The sequence below is a fragment of the Triturus cristatus genome, chromosome 6 (genome assembly GCF_964204655.1).
Source record: "Triturus cristatus chromosome 6, aTriCri1.1, whole genome shotgun sequence".
NCBI classification, from domain to species: Eukaryota; Metazoa; Chordata; class Amphibia; order Caudata; family Salamandridae; genus Triturus; species Triturus cristatus.
In genome coordinates this window covers 30,096,156-30,124,150 of record NC_140589.1, presented here as the reverse complement: position 1 = coordinate 30,124,150, position 27,995 = coordinate 30,096,156, and the positions used below count along the sequence as shown (strand labels likewise).

The window sequence follows — 27,995 nt, the reverse complement described above, 5'->3', positions numbered from 1 at the left end:
TTTTCCTCTGTATTTTTATATTGCAGAATGCAGCACATGTGAAAAGAAGAAACAACGAGGACAAATGAAAACATTTCTCCCCATTACACCTGCTCTGGGGAGCATATGGTTTTGGGGCAGCTCCAGGTGTATGCGATTCTGTAATTCACGAGGCAGCGTTATTCATGGGTGTTGCATAGGAACACCCACAGCAATACCCATGGAATGCCTCCTTGATACAGAGTAGGGCAATGCAGCACTTTGCGCTGCCTTCCCTTACTCCAAATCTATGTGGTCAGTCAAAGACAAGCAGTGGACTTTGCGTCGCATCATGGGTATGATTAAGAGGCCTCTGCCACTGAAGCATCAAAAATTGACTCTCTGGCGATGCAGGCCTCTTGTAAACGAGTCCCCTTATACCTAAATTGCTAAATAAATAGCCTGCATTATTGACTGATTGCAATGGCAGTAGTTCTATTAACATATGAATTTGCTGTGTCCTCACTTCCCCCTCCATCCTCATCTACGAGAAAGTCAAGGGAAGTGCCGCTGTGGAACTATGCCACTTGTTACAGACTACTTCTTTTCATGTGTTTCTACACAGATATGGCAGACGAACAATGCTCCTGGTGGGGGAACCACCTTTACAACGCAACTTTTACAACGCTATGCTATTACAACGCATTTTTTACAACGCAAAAACTTTTACAACGCATGGTTTTACAACGCATGCTATTATATGGTAAGTACTTTTACAACGCATATACCTTTACAACGCATTATTTGAAAATGCCTTTACAACGCATGCATTTACAACGCATGCATTTACAACGCAAGATGTTATATGGTAAGTACTTTTACAACGCATATACTATTACAACGCATTTTTTAATGTTGGAATTTTAATTTAAATAAATATATATCGTATAATTATTTTTTTTTTTTTAAATTGTAATTGATAACAAGTGAGTAGTTTATCAAAATATTAATACTTGAGTATTTTGTCTAGTAGAAATGTTTTGTTGGATAGTTAAATTAATACTTGAGTATTTTAATATTAATACTTGATACTTAATACTTGAGTATTTTGTCTAGTAGAAATGTTTTGTTGGATAGTTAAATTAATACTTGAGTATTTCTCAAAATAGAATGAGTTTTTTTATATTTAATTTTATACATATTACAGTGAATAGTGAGTATTTTTAAAGTTAAATTAATAATTGAGAATTATTCTAAATAGAAAGAGTATTTAATATTTAATTTAAAATAAATAAGAGTGAGTAACTACATTTTAATACTTGAGTATTTTTTAAATATTAAAGTGTATTTCTTAGATTAATTTAGTTCATTGGTTTTTTTAAATTACGAAACAGCATATTTTAAAATTAATTTACTTAAAATTTGTGAGTACTTTCTAAAAATATTAATACAAGAGTATTTTTGAAAAAGGTAAGTAATCAGATATATTAATACTAGAGTATTTATAAGTTCCAAAAATAAAGAAAATTTTATTATTAAAAAGGAAGAGTACTTTTGGATTATTTATTTAAAAAATTAGAGAAATTTATTAAAAAAATTTAAAAATATAATAATAATTTAAATATTAAAAGAGTAATAAGGAATGCATTTTAAAAACAATAATAGTTAAAAAAAAAAAAAAAAAAACAATTACTTACTTTTTTAAAAAAATTCCCACGCTTTTCCATTGAAGTCTATGAGCGTCTTTGTCCTTCATTTATTTTGGCAGCTTCAGAATATACAACCCGCGGAACAAGAAAAGAAGGCTTAGATAGTGAAGAAAGAGAAAGTTTTGAAGGGAAAAGACAATAGAGTCGAGGTAAGGAACATATTTAGTAAATTTACATTTAATTAGTTACAATTTTGAAGTTTAAATAACTATTAAAAAAATAATAACAGCAAACAATTATTGTTTTCAAATTTTTTATTTATAGAAAAATCATGAAAAAATAAACCATATTTTTAATGAATTTTGCAATGTAAGTAACATTTTTAAAACAAAATATAAATATTTTATTAACATTTATAAACATTTATTTACAGATTAGTTAAATAAAGTAGTCCGTTATAAATTTAGATGCACGCGATGACGTAATGACGTGAGCGTCGACGTAATGCGCCATTTTGCAGAGCATCGGAGGAGGAAGCAGCAGGAAGCTGATCTGCGGCCAGGTAGGAAAGATTTTCATTTGTAATTGTAGAATAAACCTTTAAAAGGGATACATATATAGTGAGGAAAGAATAAGGGGAGGTTGCGGGAAAACTAATTGATTACTTAAATGTTTTTAAACATGTCCACATTAATGTCATTAATGTATGCCTATGTCGGGTCGCTAACAGTTATTTATTTAGTTTAAAAAAATATGTAACTGTTAAAAAATTCAAAGTTACTGTTCAGAAAGTTGATTTGTTTATTTAGAAAGTAACAAAAGTAATGTCGATCTTCATTTCTAAGTGCAAAAAAGTTGCGTACTTTCAAATTTTGGAAATTAACGATTGTTATAAAAATGATGATTAAGCTGCAAAGTGCATTTTGGAATATGGTTTGAATTGTAGAATTTACATATGTTTGAGTTTTGGTGATTTGATATGACGGTAATTAAATTGAAAATTTTCGGTAATTATATTAATGGAGTTCCGATGTAGAACAATTGATCAAATACTATGGGACAGTAAATTTGTAGACATTGGTAGTTTTTGCTTGAAATGAAGATTTGATTTAAAAAAAAGGACCCGACTTGTTTGATTGAAAAATATTTTAGAAAAAAACATTGTATGCCAATTGTAATTTGAAAATTATTAAATTTTGAAGCAAAGCAGGAAAGTAAGTTATTACATTATTTTAAAAAGAAAGAATGTGAGAAAGATTTTCCAGGTAGTCTATAGCCACACACAACGAAAATTGTTGTAGAATTGCCAATAGTCTCTCAGACATTTCCCTTGTTTTGACTGTTACTCGTGGGTTTAGACTACCTGCGAGTGTTTGTGCTATTCTCATTTCTTGGAAACTTTGCTCCTTCTTCAAAGTTTCCAAAAATGAGTAGAAGTTAGGATGTGGTTTGCCAATTGTATGGTTGAAGGAGTTATGTCATCCCTCAATGGCATTGTTTGTTTTTGCTTCTCCCTCTAAACAACTCGTGTAGCAGTTCCACCACTCCACATGGAATCGTGGCTTCCTCCTGCGACCCGATCTGCTTAGGTGTCCAATCCATGTGTCCTCAAAATAATTTAGAATGGGTGCCAATTTTTCTTCGTTACTCGTATAATAAACAGATTCTATAATTGCAGTGTAGTACTCGTCCACACTATCGGGAGGAACAAAACAAAGTGCAGTTAATTTTTTTAGTTCAAATTGTAGTTTGCTATCCCGAGAATAATCTGCAACTAGGGATGTTTTCTGTAATTTACGCCAAAATGCCTGCGAAAAATGGAAAAAACATCCCTGAATTTGGGTATCCGTGTACGTTTTAGTGATCACATTGATCATGCTCAATTCAAAATCAATAATTATTTTTCGAGGACTTGAAGATGTTTTACTTTTAATCACTGATAAAAGTTCAGTGTATGTTGCAGAAGTCTTATCAGGTAGCAAACTATAAACTAAGGGAATTACACTATTGTTAATTTTAGCATGTATAGTGTAAATTTGAGTGAAAGGATGGGGTGTACTTTTAAACGTCCCATCCATCATCCAAATTTCACTACTTTCTAACTTAGCAAGGTTACGTGGGGTACTAAAAATTAAAATACGTTTCTGAGGGTTTTCGTTGTCATGCAGAAGGAAAGGTTCATCAGAAAAAGAAATAGAAAGATCATGAGGAATTCTAATGTCAGAGAAAGAATGTGGTGTAGATAATTGGATGTTACTTGCCTGCTTTTGTCTCTGAATAATTCTTCTCAAATTAGGTATTATAGGCATGTTACTAGCAACATGACTGGGGACATGCTGTGCAACCTCTCTTAAAATTGATCCTGTAGAATCATTGGAGGTGCTTGCAATAGCTTTCATCTCGTTTATTGTTTCTCTAATTTCTACATCCATTGCAGAGGCAGAGTGGTTATGTTCTGTGGTTTTCACAACCAAATTATCAACAGTAACCGCTCTGCCACTGCAATGGGTAGTGTAGTATTGCACACACCTCCAATGATTTCTAGTTAAACTTATTCTTTCCTTACTATATATGTATCCACCATGGTTTAATAAATTTTTGCCCTTCCTGGATTTAATAAAGTTTGCAGCTCCCAGGCTAGACATTATCTGAAAAGAGGAGAGAAGACAAAAAAAATTAGCCTGAAAAAAATTATGAAATACCTAAAACATAACATTTACACCATCCATTACTTTCCCTACTGCTGCACCTTCCAGGAGTTAGAATAGTAAATTGCACCCCTACACCATCCAACACTTTCCCTACTGCTGCACCTTCCTGCAGTTAGATTAGTAAATTGCACACCTACATCATCCAACACTTTCCCTACTGATGCACCTTCCTGGAGTTAGAATAGTAAATTGCACCCCTACACCATCCAACACTTTCCCTACTGCTGCACCTTCCTGGAGTTAGAATAGTAAATTGCACCCCTACACCATCCAACACTTTCCCTACTGCTGCACCTTTCTGGAGTTAGAATAGTAAATTGCACCCCTACACCATCCAACACTTTCCCTACTGCAGCACCTTCCTGGAGTTAGAATAGTAAATTGCACCCCTACACCATCCAACACTTTCCCTACTGCTGCACCTTCCTGCAGTTAGAATAGTAAATTGCACACCTACATCATCCAACACTTTCCCTACTGCTGCACCTTCCTGGAGTAAGAATAGTAAATTGCACACCTACACCATCCAACACTTTCCCTACTGCTGCACCTTCCTGGAGTAAGAATAGTAAATTGCACCCCTACACCATCCAACACTTTCCCTACTGCTGCACCTTCCTGGAGTAAGAATAATAAATTGCACACCTACATCATCCAACACTTTCCCTACTGATGCACCTTCCTGGAGTTAGAATAGTAAATTGCACCCCTACACCATCCAACACTTTCCCTACTGCTGCACCTTCCTGGAGTTAGAATAGTAAATTGCACCCCTACATCATCCAACACTTTTCCTACTGATGCACCTTCCTGGAGTTAGAATAGTAAATTGCACCCCTACACCATCCAACACTTTCCCTACTGCTGCACCTTCCTGGAGTTAGAATAGTAAATTGCACCCCTACATCATCCAACACTTTCCCTACTGATGCACCTTCCTGGAGTAAGAATAGTAATTGCTACCCCTACACCATCCAACACTTTCCCTACTGCTGCACCTTCCTGGAGTAAGAATAGTAAATTGCACCCCTACACCATCCAACACTTTCCCTACTGATGCACCTTCCTGGAGTTAGAATAGTAAAATGCACCCCTACACCATCCAACACTTTCCCTACTGCTGCACCTTCCTGGAGTAAGAATAGTAAATTGCACCCCTACACCATCCAACACTTTCCCTACTGATGCACCTTCCAGGAGTTAGAATAGTAAATTGCACACCTACATCATCCAACACTTTCCCTACTGCTGCACCTTCCTGGAGTTAGAATAGTAAATTGCACCCCTACATCATCCAACACTTTCCCTACTGATGCACCTTCCTGGAGTAAGAATAGTAATTGTTACCCCTACACCATCCAACCCTTTCCCTACTGCTGCACCTTCCTGGAGTTAGAATAGTAAATTGCACCCCTACACCATCCAACACTTTCCCTACTGATGCACCTTCCTGGAGTTAGAATAGTAAATTGCACCCCTACACCATCCAACACTTTCCCTACTGCTGCACCTTCCTGGAGTAAGAATAGTAAATTGCACCCCTACACCATCCAACACTTTCCCTACTGATGCACCTTCCTGGAGTTAGAATAGTAATTGTTACCCCTACACCATCCAACACTTTCCCTACTGCTGCACCTTCCTGGAGTTAGAATAGTAAATTGCACCCCTACACCATCCAACACTTTCCATACTGATGCACCTTCCTGGAGTTAGAATACTAATTGTTACCCCTACACCATCCAACACTTTCCCTACTGCTGCACCTTCCTGGAGTTAGAATAGTAAATTGCACACCTACATCATCCAACACTTTCCCTACTGCTGCACCTTCCTGGAGTTAGAATAGTAAATTTCACCCCTACACCATCCATCAGTTTCCCTACTGCTGCACCTTCCTGGAGTTAGAATAGTAATTGTTACCCCTACAGCATGGTACATTTTTACAACTGTTGTACCTTAGAATGTTGGATAAAAATACCTTTTTCTTTCGAATTTGCTTTTCTTGCTGACTCTTCTTAAGTGGGAATGGCGTGTAGGCTGGAGTAGACACTTATGTGGTGATTGGATTTCTAATGGGAAAATAAATGTCTGGAAAAGTGAAAAAAGAAAAGAATGAGAAAACTGAACGATGTTGAGAAATGCGAATTTACAATAATTTTTAAAAAATTGAATATTTGGTATAAGTTGTAGTAGATAACACTTTCCCTAATGCTACACCAACCTTTAGTCATGAAATAAAATTCTGAATTCTGCAAATGTTACCATAATTAAATTGGGGTTTTTTTCAACATTAGCAATGAGATGCCTAGTCTAATATATTGAAGGTTAAGAAACCATGCTGAAAATCAATACCTTGTTTTGTTGAAATTGCTTTTCGGGGTGAGGCTTCTGAAGATGATTTGGTCTGTTGGCTCAAGATTTAACGTATGTGATGGAAAGAATCTTTCTGCAACGAATCAAATTGTTGTCTTTTGAAAAAAATGAGGATAATAAAAAAATTAACGTTGGTTTGAAATGTAAAATCTGAGTAACTTTAAATTAATAATGACATACAATATAACTAATACTACATGACACTGTACAAACCAATGCACCTTCCTGTAGTTGAAATAGAGATATGTACCCCTACACCATAAAAAAATCTCCCTAATGTTGCACCTTCCTGGAGTAGGAATAGTATATTGTTACTCTAAACTATCCATCATTTTTCTAATTAGGTACTTTAGAGGAGTAATAATTGCAAAAGGAAGGATTAAAAATGTATAGAAAAAATAATACTGAAAAGGTAACATACCTTTTTCAGTTGTTGTTTCTTTTCGTGCCTTTAAGGTAATGCTTGCAGCAGGATAAAGTTATTTTTTTGCTACAGATGTCCTCTGGAAAAAAAAAATGTTTAATAAATTAATGTTCCTTAGCCAACGTTGGTTGGAAAAAAAATACAATTTTTAAACAATATGATATATGACAAATGAGTATGAGTAACCATTGGTGAAAGTAAACATATTACACATTTAATGCATTTTTCAAAAAAAAAAAATGGTTACTCCGATACTATCACTCAATTACTGTAATGCTGTACATTCTAGGACTTTGAATAGTAATAGTTACCCTAGTAACATGAATCTCTTTTTCAGATGTAGTACCCAACTGAAGTCTTATTAGTAATTGTTACTCCTGCATCATGGTATATTTTCGTTTATGATGTAGTGAGATTGAGGTAAAAAAAAAAACACCTTTGCCATACATCACTTTAGCTAATTTTTTAAAATATATTTTACAAGTAAAACAATTACAAATAAATTACATTTACCTTCACAATTGTATATGTCAGTCGATAACGTGGTGGTGATGGTAAATTAGGTACACCAATTGTTGAATCTCAATATATTCCGAGTTTCTGTTTTTGGAAAATAAAATACTTGTTTTAAGTTGTTGTATATTTTTAGTGATAATAAATTAGAAACAGTACATTTTTAAAGTTATTATTAAGAATTTTATTTACTTTTTTTTGGGTTAAGAAAATATATTTTCCTCAAAACCAACGTTTAAAAATATTGTAATGACTTACTAGTAGTTGCTCTATTGTAATGCTTTTACGAATGAATTCCGTGCTCTCTCTGAGGAGGTCGCAGTGGAGGTGACAGAGGGTCAGCTTTTCACGTCTGGTCTCTCTGGTAGTTGATAATCAACTGAGTGCAAAATGGTGTCTTCCTGGTATTTATAAGTTTTACTCTGTGTCACTATTAATTTTTTTAAAAACTGCGTTCGTTGTGTTTTTTTAAATGCTTTGTTTTACTGTGGAAAATGATAATTTAAAAATGCTTTTACAAAAGTATTGTTTTCATTCATTTGCTCCGTTTTGGCATCCATTTTGGAACATGTCTTTTGGTATTGTTTACATAGAAACTGTGGTAGGACAAGTTTTACAAGTGAGATGGTTAAAATGGCGCCTATGTGTATGTGTCTTATGTTTTACTTTGTTTACTTATTTTCCAATCTAATCATGATAAAAATGTGTATGTACTGTTATTTTAATTTTCGATATTTTTGTAAAACTTTGAAATGTGTGAAAACGGAATTTTATGGGGGATTCTGAGTATTAATTTTAATACTCGAGTATTAATTTTAATACTCGCGTATTAATTTTAATACTCGAGTATTAATTGGGTGATGCGTTTAGTAGATTTACGTTCAGTTTTTCTCCACATTTTAATACACTTCCCCACCCTAAAACCCCTAATTTCCCTGCATCCCGTGCCAGATTTTATTGTACTTTTAATTAAAAAAAAAAAAACATCGCGTTGTAATGGTATGCGTTGTAATTGATTTCGTTGTAACAGCACTTTTCAGTATTTTAATAGGTTTTGCGTTGTAAGAGTATTCGTTGTAAAGTAATGCGTTGTAGTAGTACTTGCGTTGTAAAAAATGCGTTGTAAAGGTATGCGTTGTAATAGTATGCGTTGTAACGTCATACATCCCTCCTGGTGTCCTTGGTGACCACATTGGTGTTCGGGATAGCGGCCACAGCTTCTGTCAATTACCCCATGCATGCAGTTTTCCGGTCTCTTTCTGGAGTCTCACTTTCTGGACTTTCCATCATAGCATTGGTTTTAGGTTAGTAAAGTTTTGATTACCTGTAGAATGTTTTATTTTACAAGTAATGTACTTACACCAGTTCAGTCTTAATCATATTAATATTTGTGCAACTGAGGTAAGTCCAACTTCTAAGACATGTATCCCAATGTCTAACTTATCAGACTCTTTAGCATTATATAGCAAGGGTTGGATGGGCCCCTTCCACATAAAGGATTAGGCTTCAACATGACACCTCACCCCCACCACATTGCGCATCATGTCTTCATTATCGTAGTTTTTAAGAAAGTAAAGCAATAGAAATGTTGATGGGTTGTAAGAAGTGGGACGAGAAAGATTGAGTTGAAGTCACAGTAATATTGGCAGGTAATCAAAACATTACCTCCTTGGTATTTTCCTTTCTCCGAGCACACAGCTAATGAGGGATATACCCAAAGTAGGCATATGCTTCTTCAATACATTTCAAACCACTGTTACCAGAACATGCATGATTTTGCTTAGGTCATGATAAACAAGGCTAGGTCTAAAAAGACAAAACTTATGAGAAAAGTAGAGCAGCCTAGTGTTACAGCATGAACGTCCAATAAGTAATCATTGATAAATGTGGTGGATACATCAAATGCTGCTCTCCAGATCTGCTGTAGGAAAGGTCTTTGCAAATCAACCCTGGGGACTAATGTGACCCTAGAGAAGCATCTCTCGACAGTTAGAGGACTTGGTAGTTTCACCATCATAAGCCAATGAGATAGCTGCTCTGAGTCTATACACAGTTGAGGCTTGCTACTCAAAAATTTACATAGAGTGAATGGGACTGCCAGAATTCCGATGCAGGATTAATATAGACTGTCACGGTTCTCCAAGCATGCAAAGCAATTAAAGACAAGCTGCTTGAGCTGCAATGAAAGAGCATCAGGAAACTCTGGTGGCCTCACTCGCTGACAAGGTGTAAGTCACAGAAATCTGTCCTCCGGCTTAAAAGGTGTGTCAAGAAGTCCACAAGAAGACCTTTTGAAAGAAGATCTATTTAAACCACCAAGGGAAATTTACAGTCTTTTGAAGGTCATCCTCATATGTCTTCTAGAAATTTCCAGAATCCTCCAGTCTGCATCCAAGATAGACAATTTTAATACTTAATCATTCTAATTCCCAAATCAACAAGAAGGAGCTTGCTAATAGATAGCTTAATTTAACTTATTAACACTACTTAAATTGCCTGGGAACTATTTATCCATTCATTACAATACAGTTGCAGGCCTGTACGTGACGGTTTCCTCACTGTGATCCAGATTTCCAGTGCTTTTCTAGAGCTCTAGACATGTGTCAGTAGTTATGCTTCTGTACTTCCTGATTTCTTACTGCCATTCAGCTGTCAAGTCACTTCTGTTTTGTCAAGGAGTTTCTTTGTCTATGGTTTTATCTTTCTCACTGGGAGGCATTCTCACTGATGCTCCACATTCTAAATCGGTACAGTGCAAAGTGGCTTATGGAGGGATTTGTTTATACCTCAGACAATTGGCGCTAACATTTAAAAAGGCTTACCTGTCGGGTCATTGACAGCAGCTGTCTTCTTCAAGAGAAGTGGGTTCCAATAAAATAAATAAGATTGTCATATTGGGCATAAACCCTAATCCCTGCTTGAAAAATCATCAGTCCAGAAGTGTTCTTACCTGGTGGGTTTGCTGATTAAAGAACACAATTACCTTTGGTGCTAGGATGATATTATAGTCACCAGGAATATGATATTAGCTGATAATTGGTAAGGGCTCTAATGCCTAGAAATGACACACAGCAACTCAATAGCCTAGAAGCAAATTCATCTATTTCTGAAAGTATTCCTTAGTGTGGTCTAAAATTTTGCGAAGGTTGTGATCTTTGAACCCCAGGATAAGAGGCCACGAGGCCAAGGCTAAACTCTGTTGGTAACAGCGTAGGAGCGCACTCAAAGGTGAGTGAAACTCTTGACCTTGCAGCATTATCTAAGGGAAGCCCTAGCACGAAGAGGTAAAAAAAGATTAATGATGGTACCAGTGTGAGAAATTAAGTTTTTGGTTTATTGGGATGTGATCCCTGGTCAAGCAAAAACCACAATCCCTTGCAGGTTGAGCCACAAAAAGTCACTACATTAAACTGGGCTTAACTCTGGGTAGCTTGGCCCAAAAAGCAGTCAGACTTAACTTAGAGGCAATATTTTAAAGTTCTTATGTTATGTTATGTTAAACTCCATTTATAACGCGCACGGATACTCGCAAGTGTCCCGGCGTGGAAGCCAAATAAAGGAGACAGAGGGACGCAGACCGGAGCGAGGTGGTTACTTGAAAAGCAAGGTTTTGAGTTGCTTTTTGAACAGCCTGATGTTCCGAATCTCAAAGGGCAGGGCATTCCAGGCCATGGCTGCTCTGACACAGAGTGAGCCTCCTCCTGTTCTAACAAGGCGGTACCTGGGTATAACAGCGAGGCATTGCCCCGTGGAGCGGAGATGTTTGGGAGGCACATAGAATTCAAAGCGTCTCCTGAGATACAAAGGCCCCACTTTGTAAAGAGCGCCATGGGCCAGTGTAAGAGCCTTGAACAAAACACGCTGGTCTACCGGGAGCCACTTTAAATCACGTAGAATCTGCTTAGTGCTAGGCCTACCAGGAATACCCAGTAGCGCTCTAGCGGTCGCGTTCTGGACGATCTGTAGCTTTTTTAGCTGGTATACAAGAAGACCGATGTAAAGAGCATTGGCGTAGTCTAAACGCGAAAGAATGAGCATGTGGTTAATCATTTCTTTAGCCGCTTTGGGCAGTAGGGGCAGAAATCGCTTTAGGAGTTTCAGTGTGCCGAAGCACACTCCGGCTAATTTATTAATCTGCGGTAAAAATCTGAGGTCCTCACTGAACCAGACACACATGCTTTTTACCGGGCTCCCCATTGACTTAGGCATGGGGTAACCCACGGGCCAAAGGTCCTCTCTAAAATGCGGAGGAAAGTACCCATAGAGGAGCACCTCAGATCTCTCCTTGTTGCATTTAAGTTGGACCTGCGCTAACCATTTAAAAACTTTAGCAAGGCAATTTTTGGCTGCATCGGGGATAAATCATTTTTCTTACACGTGAAGAGGAGCTAGATATCATCAGCATAAGCTATGCTCTTAGCACCCAGCTCCTCCGCCAGATAGATAAGCGGCGTCATGTAAACATTAAAAAGGAGAGGACCAGAGTTGAGCCCTAAAGAACACCCGTGGTCAGACTTCTCGGTGTAGAGGAGAATGGAGGCAGCCATACTTGCTGTGTTCTAGTCACCAGAAAGGATTCAATCTACTCCACACCATACCAGAGATGCTGATGTTAGACAACCGGGCCAGAAGTTGCTGGTGCGACACCGTGTCAAACGCGGCAGAGAGGTCTAATAGCACCAGAGCCGCTCTGCCGCCTGAATCAAGGCATTCTCTAATAGCCTCCGCCGTCTCAACCAGGGCCGTCTCAGTACTGTGTGAGGCCCTGAAGCCCGACTGGGCTGGGTGGAGGGCGCCAGAAGTCTCAACAAACTCACGGAGCTGCTTGTGGGCGGCCTTCTCACACACCTTCGCAACAGCCGGGAGAAGTGAGATCGGTCGGTAGCTAGCCAGGGTAGCGGGGTTTATTGAAGGTTTTTTTAGCAGGGGGAGGAGTTTTGCCTGTTTCCACTCAGATGGAACCGTAGCGGTTTGGAGCGACAGGTTGGCAATATTGTTTACTTCAGGATTGACTATCTCCGCCACACCAGCCAGCAACCTGGCTTGGCAGGGATCCGCTGGAGAACCTGATTTAAGAGATTTAAGAATGGCCAGAGTACCTGGCAGCGGAATGGGAGTAAAAGCAGTCAAACGGGTGTGGGCTAAATCTGGATCTAAGGCTGTCTGAAGCGGATAAACCGCCAGCACCTGGAGAGCAGTCCCAAAGCTATCCTGGATGGTTTCAATTTTATCAATAAAAAAGCCAGATAGCTGCTCGCAGCAAGAGTTAGAAGCGGGTGGGATCATCTGTTCTGCACATGGTTTCAGGAAACTTTGGACGATTGCAAAGATTTCCTTTGAATCATTTTAAGATTGGGCAATGCGCTCTGCATAAAAGTGGACTTTGGCATTCTTGACCGTGGAGTAGTAGCTGTTCTGGGCCTTCCTGAGAGCTATTTTGGCCAGCGGACAGAAGGCTTGTCTCCAACAACGTTCAAGCTTTTTGCATGATTTTTTTAGTTCTTTTAGTTCGTTGGAAAACCAGGGTTGGGACGTGGAGTTTCTCGCTCTTTTATGGACCAGAGGTGTGATAAAATGTAATGTAATGTAATGTAAAAGTGCATTTATAAAGCGCAAACTGTCACTCCGCAAGGAGCCTCCTGGCGCTAAAGGGACGGGATGAAGAAACTGAAATAAGAAGAACGAAAGGGAGAAGTTAGATTAATGCAAAGCAGAGGTCATCTGGACATTTATAAATCCAGGTTTTGAGTGCTTTCCTGAAAGCCGTCTCTGATTGTTGCATACGTAAGCCAGAAGGGAGTACGTTCCATGCCTTAGAGCCAAGATAGGCGACTGTTTTTCCACCTTTGGTAGCAAGTCTAAAGTGGGGTGGTTTCAGCAAATTGGCCGAGGAAGATCTGAGGGTCCTGGTGGTAATGTAGGGTGCAAAACGAGCTGTGAGATATCTAGGGCCAGTCCGGCGAGAGGCTTTATAGGTGATCAGAAGCATTTTGAAGAGAATCCTTTTATGAATGGGGAGCCAATGTAGAGTGTTTAGAGCCGAGGATGCCGACGAAGTACGTGGGAGCCTAAGAAAATGTTCCACTGCTCTTGAAATCCAGTTATTGAAGCCCCCTACAGCTTCCGACAGACCCCCAGAAACACCAGGGCGGGTATCTGTCAGGACTCTGCCCAGGGCAACAGGCTCAATGCGAGGGGGAGGTCTGACCTCCGAAATCCTCGTACGCGGATAGGATGGCTTGATGGTCCATGAAAATTGAACTAGGAAATGATCGGACCAGGGAACAGGGAGAGGATCCTGTACAACTAAGGGAGAGTTAGAGCAGACCACATCTAAGGTATGCCCCCCACTGTGTGATGGAGGATTAATCCATTGAGTCAGATGGGCGAGATCCAAAGAATCATTCAGAGCTCTTGTTTCAGGAGCCTCCCCGCAGTCCAAATGGATGTTAAAGTCCCTGAGAAGTAAATTATTGGAGTAATGCAGGGCTCTAGGCACAATGGCTTCATCAAAGGCTTTCAGGAAGGAGCTAGAGGGCCCGGGAGGGCCATATAGCAGCATGGCCCCCAATGAAAAGTGCGGAGAGATGGAGAAGTCCAAAGCTTCCCCATCCATGTTTTATGGTCAACCCTGGCAATTTTATACCCCGCAGGGATAGCCATGGCAAAAACAGGAGCCAAGAACTCGTTAAGCCATGTCTCTGATATGAATAGCAGATCTAACTGACTATCCACCAGCAACTCAAAGATGTTAGGAGCATGTTTGACCATGGACCGTGCGTTAATCAAGGCACCTTGAATACACTGAGCGTTCAATGGGGCAAAAGGGTCATATCTCGGTAGAGAAATAGAACCCGAGGTGTGATTGAAATGGTAGTTACATGTCAGACAAGTACTAGAAATATTGTCCAGAACCGCCCGTTCATGGCCACACTTACTCAAGGATGCATCAATCGACACCATTTCCGCACGGCTCCAGGATCTGCAAACAGTAGGCAAATCAGATGAAAAACGGGCAGCATGGCTGGCACTGGCCGCTTCTGGGACGCTGACGGGCGCAGACGGGCTTGCCTTAGATGTGCCTTCGGCGTGCCAGCAGCACATCCGCGTAGCGTGCATGATTTATGCCGAAATGCCCGCCGACAACTCGAGCGCTCCCTGAGCAATATGGCGGCCTAAGTTGTCCCACCAGGATTCCGGGGGTTGCGTGATGCGTGTGTGCAGGTAAGCGATCGTTTTTAAAATGACAGCATCAAGTTTTCCAGGTCAGTAGCAGCATCAATTTTTAAAAGCACAATGACTGCAAAGTGCAATTATAATTGATCTCCTTAAACCCAAGCTCAGCCGCCCTGGGGTCCAAGGAATCCCCAGTTAAGTTGGGGCGTCAATCAACATTTAAAAAATCAGACAGAGGGAGGAAGCGATTAGAGGGGGTAACAGCAGGACTGAGCAACTTAACAGGTCTAGACAACATGGGTTTCTCCCCCACCCCCTCACAGGTTGTAAGTGCTGATAAAAATAGCCCAGCAGGACAATATTGATTGTACCACCCAGTGAATTCTTTGTAGCACCAAATTGTATTAGACAATGCTCTTGGCAATTACAACACAGTCCCCGTTTAGTTGTTTTCTTGCAGGACCAACCCCTGTAACAGGCAAGATGTCATTAATCACATTCAGTTTAAAATCAGAGTTGCAAGGCAGACAGTGACATACTTTGTTTTTAAGTTCAGAAATATGTTCCTTCTTCGTGGATTTCAAATGCGGCATGCCAGTTAGCACGGCTACAAACAGGCGGGAGCTAGATTAAGACAGGACTTGGTAGGAAATTAATCAATACCATGAACAACTCCTCTTGGTTGAGAATCAACTCAAACCTCAGATCGATGATGTACCCCGGTAATGGTGATGCCTGTTGGCAAGTCCCCCACATCAATCACAGAAGAGGGCTGAGTATCAGTAGCAGATGAAGCTCCTCACATGGTGATATGTCCAGGGGTGGGAGCGATGCTCAAAGATGAGGACCTGGCTAAGTAAGTTGCATATATCTGTAGAGATGATGGCTGAGCAACATACTTGATCTGAGATAGGGATGGCTGAGCAATAGCATCCTCCAATAATTGGACCATTAAGGGGGAAATACAGTCGGCCACTGTAGTTTTTATGAGATCCAACAGCCCGGCCAAATTGATAATGGCACCAGCACCAGCAGTGTCAGGGGTGGAAGTCCCTGTTGAACAAGTTGCAGCAGCCTCTAGCATAATAGACTCTGATGGCTTGGAAAGTCCCCCTTGTACTCTACCACATTTTGTTGGAGTCCTATGTTTGATGTTGCATTTTGTTTTGACTAGGGCACCACTAACAGGCAAACCATTAACAAAGTTACTTAATGGAAAAATATGACAGACCCTGCCATAAGCAGGTGCTTGGAAAACCAGCATATTAGACCGTTGATCTCATAGCACAGACTCAGAAGAACCGTCCTATTCTGCTACCAGATGATGGTCCAGCTCATTCATAGCAGGAGAGAAGGAGGGGCTAAAAGCTTCTCCCAAACTGAGAGAGAGACGCCGCTCTGCTAAGTTGATTCTTTTTGCAAGAAGTCGAGAGTTGTAACTGTGCCACCAACTTGCTTAGCTTTAGCATCCACCTGCTGTCTATCCGCGGTAAACTTGCGCTTTACCATGATTTTGCTAATGGGCATGATAGTAAGCGCATGCAATGTGGCTTTGCCCAGGCGAGGCCCACACACGTGGGACTGTGCAGGACCTTATGTACCACCAGTGATTAGTTGCAGCTGCATTGGCGGCAGGGGATTATGAGGTGTGTACTTCCCCAGCTGTGGTGGATGGACCCTCAGTGGCTCTCCCCAGACACTGGAGTTGTGGCAAGAGTCCTCCTCAGCAGTAAGATTGCCAGGTTGAGGGTGGAGGACTCCTTATCTTTTCACCCACTGGTGCAGGCACAGCCCCCCTAAGGACTTTTTAGTTTCTTTATGAAGCAGTTTGTTTAAAACTGGTTGACCTTTGCAGGAGTCAACTGTAGAAGGTCACAAAAAGCTATGGCATGCTTTCCACCAAAGAGAACATAGTAGTCAGTTCTGAGGACCTCTTGTATCCTCAGATGAATGAAAGCTAGCATTAGCTTTTTTTAACCTGTTTTTATTGCTTCAATGCACAGTTATTAAGGTACAGGCCTGTCATATGAATTTATGATGCTGACTGAATACACAAATTTGTGCCCGTTTACATGTGGTAGATGGGACTTACTCCCCCTTGACAGCCCTGTGTAGCAATTATTTTCTTTAATACAATTGAAAAACAGTGAACTGTGTGAACCAGTAGAGCAATGGTGGCTATAACTCCTCTCTCTAGGGGCAACTAGTAATAATCTAGCATGGGATTTTCATCACTCCATAGTGGGAATCATGCTGGGAGCATGAGAGCAATGCATCACGCTAGTCTGTGGTGTGCTCCATGCCTGTAGGCAGAGGTGTCAGTGGGGTGCTATCAGTCTCCTGGATTGATGGGTTACTTGCACTGCTGTGTGTCAACGATGTGTTACCCTCATTATTACCTTGGTTCTCAAGGTGTGCATTCTCTCAAGCATGTAACCCCATTCATACAGGTCGCGATCCCCATTCTCATCTGTGCGCACTGCTCGATGGTGACATTTTTCAGCTACTCCTCACTCCCTTACATCTGCCTCACATCTGCTGAGCCTAGGTGGTCTGCAAGCCCAATGTATTGAGATGTGGTGCTTGGCCAGTATTAGACCCAAGATGGCGAGCCTTTGTCGTATGTGTGCCCCCTTTTCCGGTGTCGGAGCACCCCCAGGAGGCATTGTTTAAACGACTCCTTGATGTGTATGTCCATGACCACCCAGAGTACCTGTATTACTTGCTGCCAGTATGACTGCAGTCTGTCACATGTCCATGTCATGTGTATAAATGTGTGCAGAGCGATTTCCATTAAATCTTGTCAGTCTTTGTGGTGTTAAGTAAGTACGATGTAGATAATAGAACTGGGTAAGTTTGAAATGTGCATTGCTGGACACCTTGCCTACCTGCGTAATTGCTCTCCTCCACTCACCGTCGGTGAGGGGATAAGGTAAGTCCAATTCCCATCTGTCTGTAATTGGGGAGACCACAACTGTGCGGTCTTGTTTCAGGGTTTTGTATATCCGCGAGATCAGTCCTCCAGTGGACCCCGGGTCTAATAGTAGCACTAATGTATGAGTCTCCTCTGGCTCATCGGGGCAGGAGCACCAAATCTCACGGGTTGTGTGCGCTATTTTGGCGTACTGTAAAAAATGCCCTACCGGCACATGAAACCACTCCCCTGCCTCTTCAAGGGTTAAGAAGTTCCCGTTCATGAACAGGTCTCCCACCTTCACACCTCCCCCCTCATTCCATTTGGTAATATCCATAACCAATTGAATTCGGAAGAATCCCTGCAACCACTGAGGCAGGAGCTTGTGTAACCGCCTGCTCCCAAACTTCTGTTACCAGTCTGACTATGTGCGGGCAGTCCCTCGGTGCCCTCAAGCCTATCATGAGTAGGTCAGCACCACTGCCCAGGTCAGCCAGCAGTGCTTTTTCGGAGTTGTCTGTCTGCACACCACTGCCCAGCATACTGTAACAGCCCCGCCTATTAATAGAGTCTGAAGTCCGGGAGTCCCAGCCCTCCCATCTCCAGGGCCGATTCACAGAACTAACTTAAGACAAAATCCTAAACTTACTACTTTTGGTATTCACAGAAGTTAGGATTTTGTCTTAAGTTTGTCTTAAGACAAACTTAAGACATACTTAAAACAGTCTTAAGACAGACTTAAGACAGTCTTAAGACATACTTAAGACAAACTTAAGACAGACTTAAGACAGACTTAAGACAGACTTAAGACAGACTTAAGACAGACTTAAGACAGACTTAAGACAAAATCCTAACTTAAGTCTATCTTAAGTCTGTCTCAAGACTGTCTTAAGTTTGTCTTAAGTCTGTCTTAAGACTGTCTGAAGTCTGTCTTAAGACTGTCTTAAGTCTGTCTTAAGACTGTCTTAAGTCTGTCTTAAGTTTATCTTAAGACAAACTTAAGACAAAATCCTAACTTCTGTGACTACCAAAAGTAGTAAGTTTAGGATTTTGTCTTAAGTTAGTTCTGTGAATCGGGCCCTCCATGTCCAGCTTCAGCAATTCTAATTTTACCCTATTTTGTCCCCTGGGTCACACTAATGAAACTAGGAGGGTATTCAGGGTAACGAAAGTGGATGCCAGGATCTTGCAAAAAAGAGTTCTGCATGGCGTGTAAACATCAGGGCAGCATGACCACCTGGGCCATAGTTACCTAGCCAATGACTGAAAGGGAGCCAATGGCTCCACTGCCAGGGCAAAGAGGAGCAGGGATAATGGACAGCCCTGTCTTGTGCCCCTTGCAATGGGTATGTTTCCTGATGCTAGGCCACCGTTCTGTACCCGGGTGCTGGGCTGGCAGTAGAAAAGCTTGACCAAATTTATGTATTCTCTCCCGAGTCCCATTTTCCTTAAGGACTCCCACAGATATTCCCATCTCAGGGTGTTGAACGCCTTTTCGATATCCAGGGAAACTACATCCACCCTGAAGTAACTACCTGCCATCACAAGTAAAAGGTGTTGAAGGTTCATGTGTGTACATCTTCTCTGCATGAAGTGGCATTAGTCTTCGTGTACTAACTGCGCTACCTCCCTGTTGAGACGTGTCACTAGGACCTTAGCTAGTCCAAACTAAATAGTCTGCCATGACTGAGCCAGATAATGACTGTAGAAATACAAGAATTTCATCTGATCCCAAACTCAACCACATCCAATCTCCCACCAACCACAGATCAAACCCCAGGGCAGCAATATTCAACAGTAAGACAACGAGTGAAGATCAGACCCAATGATACACTTCATATACACCTCGAAAACCAAAACTGGAAAGAACAAGCAAAATTGGAGATGATCCCTCACTACCGGTCCAGAAGATGTCATGACATATTAAACAGAAGAACCATACTGAAATTGGCCAGCACAATCAACACCCTAAATCATCTGAGAACCCAACATATTGAAGGCATATAGTTTAAACTCGATCTGGAAGAGAAGTCATGGTGGTCTCTAGGAGTAACCCAAAGATCGCCATGGAAGTACGGCTACATAAGCCAACTCATCTCCCCTTGCGCCTCGTTCACCACTACCATTGTCGACCTCATCGCACCCCACACCATCTCCTCCATGGACTACATCCTCATCGGAGACCTGAACTTCCACCTCGACAACCTCAGCTACCTGAACTCCACTCCCTCTTTGGCAACCTCACCAACATTGAACTGAAACAGCTCGTCACCACCCGTACCCACAAGGTAGGACATACTCTCAACCCCATCTTCGCAGGAGGGAACAACAACCGCTTCAGCCACACCACACAGCCCCTCTGGACAGACCACCACTGCGTACACTTCTCTTTCAACACTGTCACCACTCGCATACCCTCTCCACGCCTACCACGAAGGAACTGGAGCACATCAACTTGAGCCCCACGTTGTTCAACGTGTATGTCCGCCCTCTGGCCCTCCTGGCTAAAGAGCGTAATATCAATATCGTATCTTACGTGGATTATACGCAGCTGGTATTCACCTTTTCCAACAACCCTGCTCTGGACCAACTAAAAGTTTGTGCCGATGTTCTGGCCATTGCAGACTGGATGGCAAACAACTATTTACAACTCAGTTTGGCAAAGACGGAGGTGCTCCTGGTTGGCCGGGACACTCACAAGTGGGACTACCAATGGTAGCCTGCGACCTTGGGCACCCCTCCCACACTGAAAAATGCAGTTAAAGATTTGGGGGTCCTGATTGACACCGCCCTCTCATTTGAGACTCATGCAAAAAAAGTGTCCGGTACCTGTTTCGGTCTTCTGCGTGGCTTAAAACCTATTTTAGGATATTTTGACGCTGTAACCCTCCAAATGATAGTCCAATTGGCTGTCCAGTCATGCTTGGACTACTGCAATGGTCTTCTGCTTGGCGAAATAAAACAGTTACTGCAAGACTCCAGCGGGCTCAGAATGCAGCTGCACGCACTCTGGTTGCCCTCTCGAGGAATGTCATACCTTCAATCTCCTTCACCATCTACACTCAATCAATCAATCAGTGACACTTGTAAAGCGCGCTACATACCCGTAGGGTCTCAAGGCGCTGGGGGGGGGGGGAGGGGGGGGTGCCGCTACTGCTCGAACAGCCAGGTCTTCAGCTTCTTCCTGAAGGAGAGGTGGTCTTGGGTCAGGCGCAGGTCGGTCGGGAGGGAGTTCCAGGTCTTGGCGGCCAGGTAGGAGAAGGACCTTCCTCCTGTAGTCGCTCTTCGGATGCGGGGGACGGCGGCGAGGGCGTGGTTGGCTGATCGGAGGTGGCGTTTGGGAGCGTGGAAGTTGACTCGGCTGTTGAGGTAGCTCGGGCCTTGGTCGTGTAGGGCTTTGTGTGCGTGGGTGAGGAGGCGGAAGGTGATTCTTTTGTTGACGGGGAGCCAGTGAAGGTCTCTCAGATGTCCGGAGATGTGGCTGGTTCGTGGGATGTCGAGGATGAGTCTGGCTGAGGCGTTCTGGATCCGCTGGAGTCTCTTCTGGAGCTTGGCGGTGGTACCGGCGTAGAGGGCGTTGCCGTAGTCCAGTCGGCTGGTGACGAGGGCCTGGGTGACGGTCTTCCTGGTCTCGGTGGGGATCCACCAGAAGATCTTCCGTAGCATGCGTAGGATGTTGAAGCACGCCGAGGAGACGTTGTTGACTTGCCTGGTCATGGAGAGGGAGGAGTCCAGGAGGAAGCCTAGGTTGCGTGCATGGTCTGTCGGTTTGGGTGCGGTGCCCAGGGCGGGAGGCCACCAGGAGTCGTCCCAGGCGGAGGGTGAGGAGCCCAGGATGAGGACCTCCGTCTTGTCCGAGTTCAGTTTCAGGCGGCTGGTCGTCATCCACTCGGCTACCTCTTTCATCCCTTCGTGCAGGTTGGATCTGGCGGCGGCGGGGTCGTTGGTCAGGGAGAGGATCAGTTGGGTGTCGTCGGCGTAGGAGATTATGCTGAGGTTGTGTTTGCGTACGATGGCCGCGAGGGGGCTCATGTAGACGTTGAAGAGGGTGGGGCTCAGAGATGATCCTTGAGGGACGCCGCAGGTGACTTCGGAGGCCTCTGACTTGTACGGTGGTAGGCGGACTCTCTGTGTTCTTCCGTCGAGGAAGGAGATGATCCAGTCCAGCGCCTTGTCCTGGATTCCGATGTTGCTGAGGCGCCGTACTAGGGTGCGGTGGCAGACCGTGTCGAATGCCGCAGAGAGGTCTAGGAGGATGAGGGCCGCTGTTTCTCCATTGTCCATCAGGGCTCGGATGTCATCGGTGGCGGCGATGAGGGCGGTCTCGGTGCTGTGATTGGCTCGGAAGCCGGACTGTGAGGGGTCGAGGGATCCGTTTGTCTCGAGGAAGGCGGCCATCTGCTTGTTGACGGTCTTCTCGATGACTTTGGCTGGAAACGGGAGGAGCGAGATGGGGCGGTAATTCTTGAGGTCGGTGGGGTCCGCTGTAGGTTTCTTTAGTAGGGCGCTGAGTTCGGCGTGCTTCCAGCTCTCAGGGAAGATGGTGGTGTCGAAGGAAGTGTTGATGATGTCTCGCAGGTGGGGTGCGATGACAGCGTCGGCCTTGTTGAAGACGTGGTGAGGGCAGGGGTCGGTCGGTGATCCGGAGTGGATGGAGTTCATCGTGCGGATGGTGTCTTCGGTGCTGATCGGGGTCCAGGCGTGGAGGGTGGTGGTGGGGGGTGGTTGTTCAGTCATGGTGTGCGTTGGTTGGTTGTTGAAGCTGTTATGTATGTCCGCGATCTTGTTGTGGAAGTATGAAGCGAGGGAGTTGCAGAGGTCTTGCGATGGGGTGATGTCGTTGTTTCCTGCGCTGGGGTTGGAAAGCTCTTTCACGATGTTGAAGAGTTCCTTGCAGTTGTGTGCGTTGTTGTCCAACCGGTCTTTGAATGCTGTTTTCTTGGCGGCGCGGATCAGCTGGTGGTGTTTCCGGGTGGCAAGTTTGAAGGAGGTCCTGTTGTCTGGTGTCGGTTCCCTTCTCCAGACTTTCTCGAGGGCTCGGCAGTTCTTCTTGGAGCTCTTGAGTTCGTCGGTGAACCATGGGGCCTTCTTGCTGCCGGGTCTGCTAGGCGGGGTCCTCAGTGGGGCGAGTTCGTCCGCGCAGTTGCTGATCCACTTCGTGAGGTTGTCGGCGGCTTGGCTGGGGTTCGCTGAGCTGGCAGGAGGGTGCTGGTTCAGGGAGGTGGCGAGCTGGTCTGCTGTGATCTTGTTCCAGCTTCTGCGGGCTGCCTGTTGCTGGTGTTGGTGGGTCGTCGTTCTCTTGAAGGTGAAGTGGACGCAGCTGTGGTCCGTCCATTGAAGCTCTGTGGCGTGGCTGAAGTCTATGTCTGTGCTGGATGAGAAGACTGCGTCGAGTGTGTGTCCGGCGAGGTGGGTGGGGGTGGACACCAGTTGCTTGAGTCCCAGGTTGGCGAGGTTGTCGAGCAGGGTGCTGGTGTTGCGGTCGTTGTTGTTCTCCAGATGGAAGTTGAGGTCTCCCAGGAGGATGTAGTCGGCGGAGGGGAGGGCATGCGGGCTGACGAAGTCGGCGATGTCCTCGCTGAATTGTGTGCGTGGTCCAGGGGGTCGGTAGATCAGGGTGCCTCTGAGGGTGGTGTTCGGGTTGGTGTGGATCTGGAAATGCAGGTGTTCGGCGCTGGTCAGGGTGTTGTCGGTGCTGGTCGTGAGACGGATGGTGTTCCTGTGGATGATGGCGATGCCTCCTCCCATCTGGTTGGCGTTTCGGTCCCTCCGGACGACCTTGTAGCCCTCTGGGATAGCGATGGCGATGTCGGGAGCTGAAGAGGCGTTCATCCAGGTCTCCGTGAGGAAGGCGACGTCAGGGGCTGTGGCGTCTAGAAGGTTCCAGAGTTCGATGGCGTGTCTGTGGACGGAGCGGGTGTTGAGCAGGATGCACTTGAGGTGGGTGCTGCTGGTGTTCGACTTGGTGGGTGCTGGTGCGAGGCTGGTCCGGTACACTGGCTGCCAATCAAACAGAGAGTCCAGTTTAAAACCCTCTGCACCACACATAAGATTGTACATGGTCAGGGGCCCCAAATCCTGCAGGGACTTTGCACCCCTTATGTTCATCTGCGTCATTTGCGTTCCACTGTCCAACATCTGCTGTGCATCCCACGGGTCCGCCGGCACAGAGCCGGTGGTCGCTCCTTTAAATCTCAGGCCCCCATACTATGGAATTCCATCCCACTGGCTGCCCGCAGCTGCCAGGATCACTGAGCTTTCAGGAAACTGATCAAAACTTGGCTTTTCGCCTTCCATCTAGCCACATCTCCCCTGGTCACCTGTCTGCCAGCGCTGAGTCACACAGTTGCTGGGGCAGCAATGCGCTCTATAAATCCCCCTAACCGAACATAACATAACTCCACCCTCATCCACGATCCCTCCAACCTCTACTGATGCCAACACTGCAGCCAAGGAACTACACTGAATCATCAACTGCACAGACAAGTTCGCACCCCTCTGCAACCCCAACAGGCAACACCCCCTGAAGGCCACTGGCTTCACCACCGACCTCTAAGAATCCAGATGCACCTGCAAATGGCTCAAAAAACGATAGTGGAACAGTAAAACCACTGAAGACCAGACCACCTAAATGAACGCCATGACAAAATACCACCAACTCATAAAATCCACCAAAAGACCCTTCATCCAGAACAAAATCCTCACCAACTCCAGCAACTCGAAGGAACTCTTCAGCATCATCCAGCAACTCACCAAACCCCCATGGAAGTAACTGACGTCACACCCAAGATCTCTGCAACAAGCTCGGCTCCTACTTCCACCTAAATATCAAAGCCCCCTAGGACAACTTCAGTCACCTGAAACCATCCTCTCCTCCAGCAACCACAGCCAACCCACCATCACCACCTGGACTGCAGTTACCACCGATGATACCACAACGGCCATGAAGAGCACTCACTAAGGAGCTGCCCTCCGCACATCTTCCATAAAGCTGCTGCCACCATAGTGCCTGAGCTACGACACACCATCAATGCCACCTTCGATTCCGGCACTTTCCCCGATGACTGGAAGCACACAGAAGTCAAGCCCCTCCTCAAAAGATACCCTCTGCAGACCCGACAGACGTGAAAAACTACCGACCCATCTCTCTCATTCCCTTCACAGCCAAAGTCGCCAAGAAGATCGTCAAAGCCCTGCTGACAAACTTCATCGAAGATAACCCCATCCTTGACTCTTCCCAATCTGGATTCCACAGCAACCACAGCACTAAGACCACCCTCCTCGCCACCACTGATGACATCCGCGCGCTCCTCGACCAAGGCCACACCTCGGCCCTCATCCTACTAGATCTCTCTGCAGCCTTCTACTCCATCTCCCACCGCACTCTTGCAGCCAGCCTCCATGACGCTGGCATGCAGGGAACCGCCCTCGACTGGCTCTGCTCCTTCCTTGCTGGCAGAACCCAAAGGATCAGACTTGCGCCCTTCCTCTCTGAAACCACAGAGATCCACTGCTGAGTACCGCAATGATCATCGCTCAGTCCCACACTCTTCAACATCAACATGGCCCCCCTCGCCGTCATCTTCAGACAGCATGGACACAGCATAGTATCCTACGCTGATGACACCCAGGTCTATCATTTTAGGCTCCAAAAATTCTTTTTTATCTTGGGTTTTGCTTTGTACCCTTGTTTTTACACATACCCATTCAGGCATTCTCAGCATTGCTGCACGGGTTTTCTTATCTACCTCAGCCCATGATGAGTACTCCAAATCATTTCCAAGTAGCCACTGTATAGGGATAGCAGAAGACACCACTATCCTTTTGAGGCAATTAACCCCTACCCAATCTAAGGTCATCAAGGCCTTGGGATGTTACTTAGCCTGATTGTCAGCTGTAAGGATTGTAGAGGTCTGTCCTAGGAGATATTGATCTGGGGACACTAGTGGCTCAGCCACCATGGTGATGCCGACAGCAGTGTCCCTAAGGGTTTCTACCGTAATCCCATTAATGTTTGGCTCTTGCCTGTATCTCTCCAGGTTACTGGGCCCAGCTGCCAGGGTAGATGCATCCACCTCTGCCTCTGAGACTAAAGTTGTCTCAGTGTCCCCCTTGACCTGGTCAGGGCTCACCTATGATCCTATCTGGAGACTCACAGCTGCATTTGCTGCAGGTGGGCTAGAGGCATTCATTTCAGGTCGAGCCTGGGCAGTGCATGCGCTACTCTGTGAGGCATGCAGCATTGAGTTAGGTATTTCAATCCCTGCCCACTCTCTGCCCATATATTTCATCGGCTTGTGTCGTTGCCCTTTGTAAATGCTGGCTTCTGATTCCTTAATCGTCTTGTTAGTCCCTCCTTGGTACCGCATTTTCTTCATTTGAAACCTTCCATAGTGACCGGCCTTTTGCTTCGGTTGCCACACAGTATGTTTATTTTTGTCTGTAAGCACTATTTACTTTAATGAGTTTCTTGTCCTGCAGGCACTACGCACTTTCACTTTTTCAAAGCAGCCCGGGACAATGTTTGTCGTGTTTGAAGTGGCTTTATTGGGTGATTCTGCACAAATAATGCATCAACATCCCAACCAGGCTGGTGTCCATCATGAACTACTAGCGTCACCTTTTTCAAATAAACCCATCGCAATGAGCAACAACATAATGAAGTCTGTCGGCTGCAACTCGAGTCATCATATATGGAAAGGGAGCTAAAGCAATGTTCGCTCATCCTTTCCAGCAGAGCCACATCGAGGTATGCTCCTTCAATACAGCAAGTGTAACGGCAGGTCACAGTGCCAGCTCTCTCCAATGCTCTCCTCCCTTTTAGCGCCTCACATGCCTGCTATTTCTCCAAGTTCATGCCTATTTTTCCTTTCTCCATACAAGATCAATCAAAGTACTTGTACAGTGCACTACTTACCCATGAGGGTCTCAAGGCGCTGAGGGGGCGTGCCGCTACTGCTTAAAGAGCCAGGTCTTGAGGACTTTTCTGAAGGTGAGTCTTGGGTCTGCCGTAGGTGGGTCGGGAGGGTGTTCCAGGTCTTGGCGGCGAGGTAGGAGAAAGATCTGCCGCCGAAGGTCGTTCGTTGGATGCGGGGGACAGCGGCGAGGGCGAGGCTGGTGGAGCGGAGCTGGCGGGTGAGGGTGTAGAAGTTGAGCCTGCTGTTCAGGTAGGCCGGTCCGGCGTTGTGGAGTGCTTTGTGTGCATGGGTGAGGAGCTTGAAGGTGATACTCTTGTCGATGGGGAGCCAGTGTAGGTCTCTCAGGTGGGGGGTGATGTGGCTGTGGCGGGGGACGTTGAGGGTCAGTCGGGCGGAGGCATTTTGGCTGCGTTGTAGTCGATGCAGGTGTTTGGCTGGGATTCCTGCGTAGAGTGCGTTGCTGTATTCCATCCTGCTGCTGACGAGGGCCTGTGTCACTGTTCTTCTTGTTTTGGTCGGGATCCCCTTGTAGATCCTGTGGAGCATGTGGAGGGTGTTGTAGCAGGAGGAGGAGACGGCACTGACCTGCTTCAACATGGAGAGGGAGGAGTCGAGGACGAATCCTAGGTTGCGTGCGTGGTTGGTGGGTGTCGGTGCTTGATACCCAGCGTGGTCGGCCACCAGGAGTCGTTCCAGGCTGAGGGGGTGGGTCCGAGGATGAGGACCTCCATCTTGTCCGAGATCAGCTTCAGACGGCTGTTCCTCATCCAGCGACGGCCTTCATTCCCTCGTGGGGGTTGGTTTTGGCGGTGTGCGGGTCCTTGGTGAGGGAGAGGATGAGCTGGGTGTCGTCGGCATAGGAGATGATGTTAAGGTCGTGTTGGCGGGCCATTTGTGCGAGGGGGGCCATGTAGATGTTGAACAGCGTCTGGCTGAGGGATGAGCCCTGGGGGATGCTGTAGATGATGTCGGTGGCTTCGGATCGGAAGGGTGGGATGCGGACGCTCTGGGTTCTGCCGGAGATGAAGGACATGGTCCAGTCGAGGGCCTTCTCTTGGATTCTGGCTTCTTGGAGGCGTGTCTTTAGAGTGCGGTGGCAGATCGTGTCGAAGGCTGCTGACAGGTCCAGGAGGATGAGGGCTGATGTTTTTCCGTTGTCTAGTTGGCGCCTGATGTCGTCTGTGGCGGCAATGAGGGCTGTCTCGGTGCTGTGGTTTCGTCTGAATCCGGACTGGGAGGGTTCTAAGATGCTGTTGTCTTCGAGGTGGCGGGCCAGTTGTATGTTGACTATTTTTTCAATGACCTTCGCCGGGAACGGGTGTAAGGAGATGGGCCGGAAGTTCTTGAGGTCCTTGG

General features: G+C 44.9%; 1 protein-coding gene across 1 annotated transcript in view; it reads left to right on the top strand.

Annotated features, from left to right (window-relative positions):
• The window catches only part of LOC146813684 (solute carrier family 22 member 7-like), a 212,904-nt gene that overhangs the window by 27,050 nt on the left and 157,859 nt on the right, over positions 1-27,995 (top strand). Inside the window, exons 3-4 of the mRNA XM_085609486.1 lie at positions 584-612; positions 8,810-8,935. Of these exons, the coding sequence (XP_085465612.1) occupies positions 584-612; positions 8,810-8,935 (155 nt within the window). The remainder of the gene's footprint in view (positions 1-583; positions 613-8,809; positions 8,936-27,995) is intronic.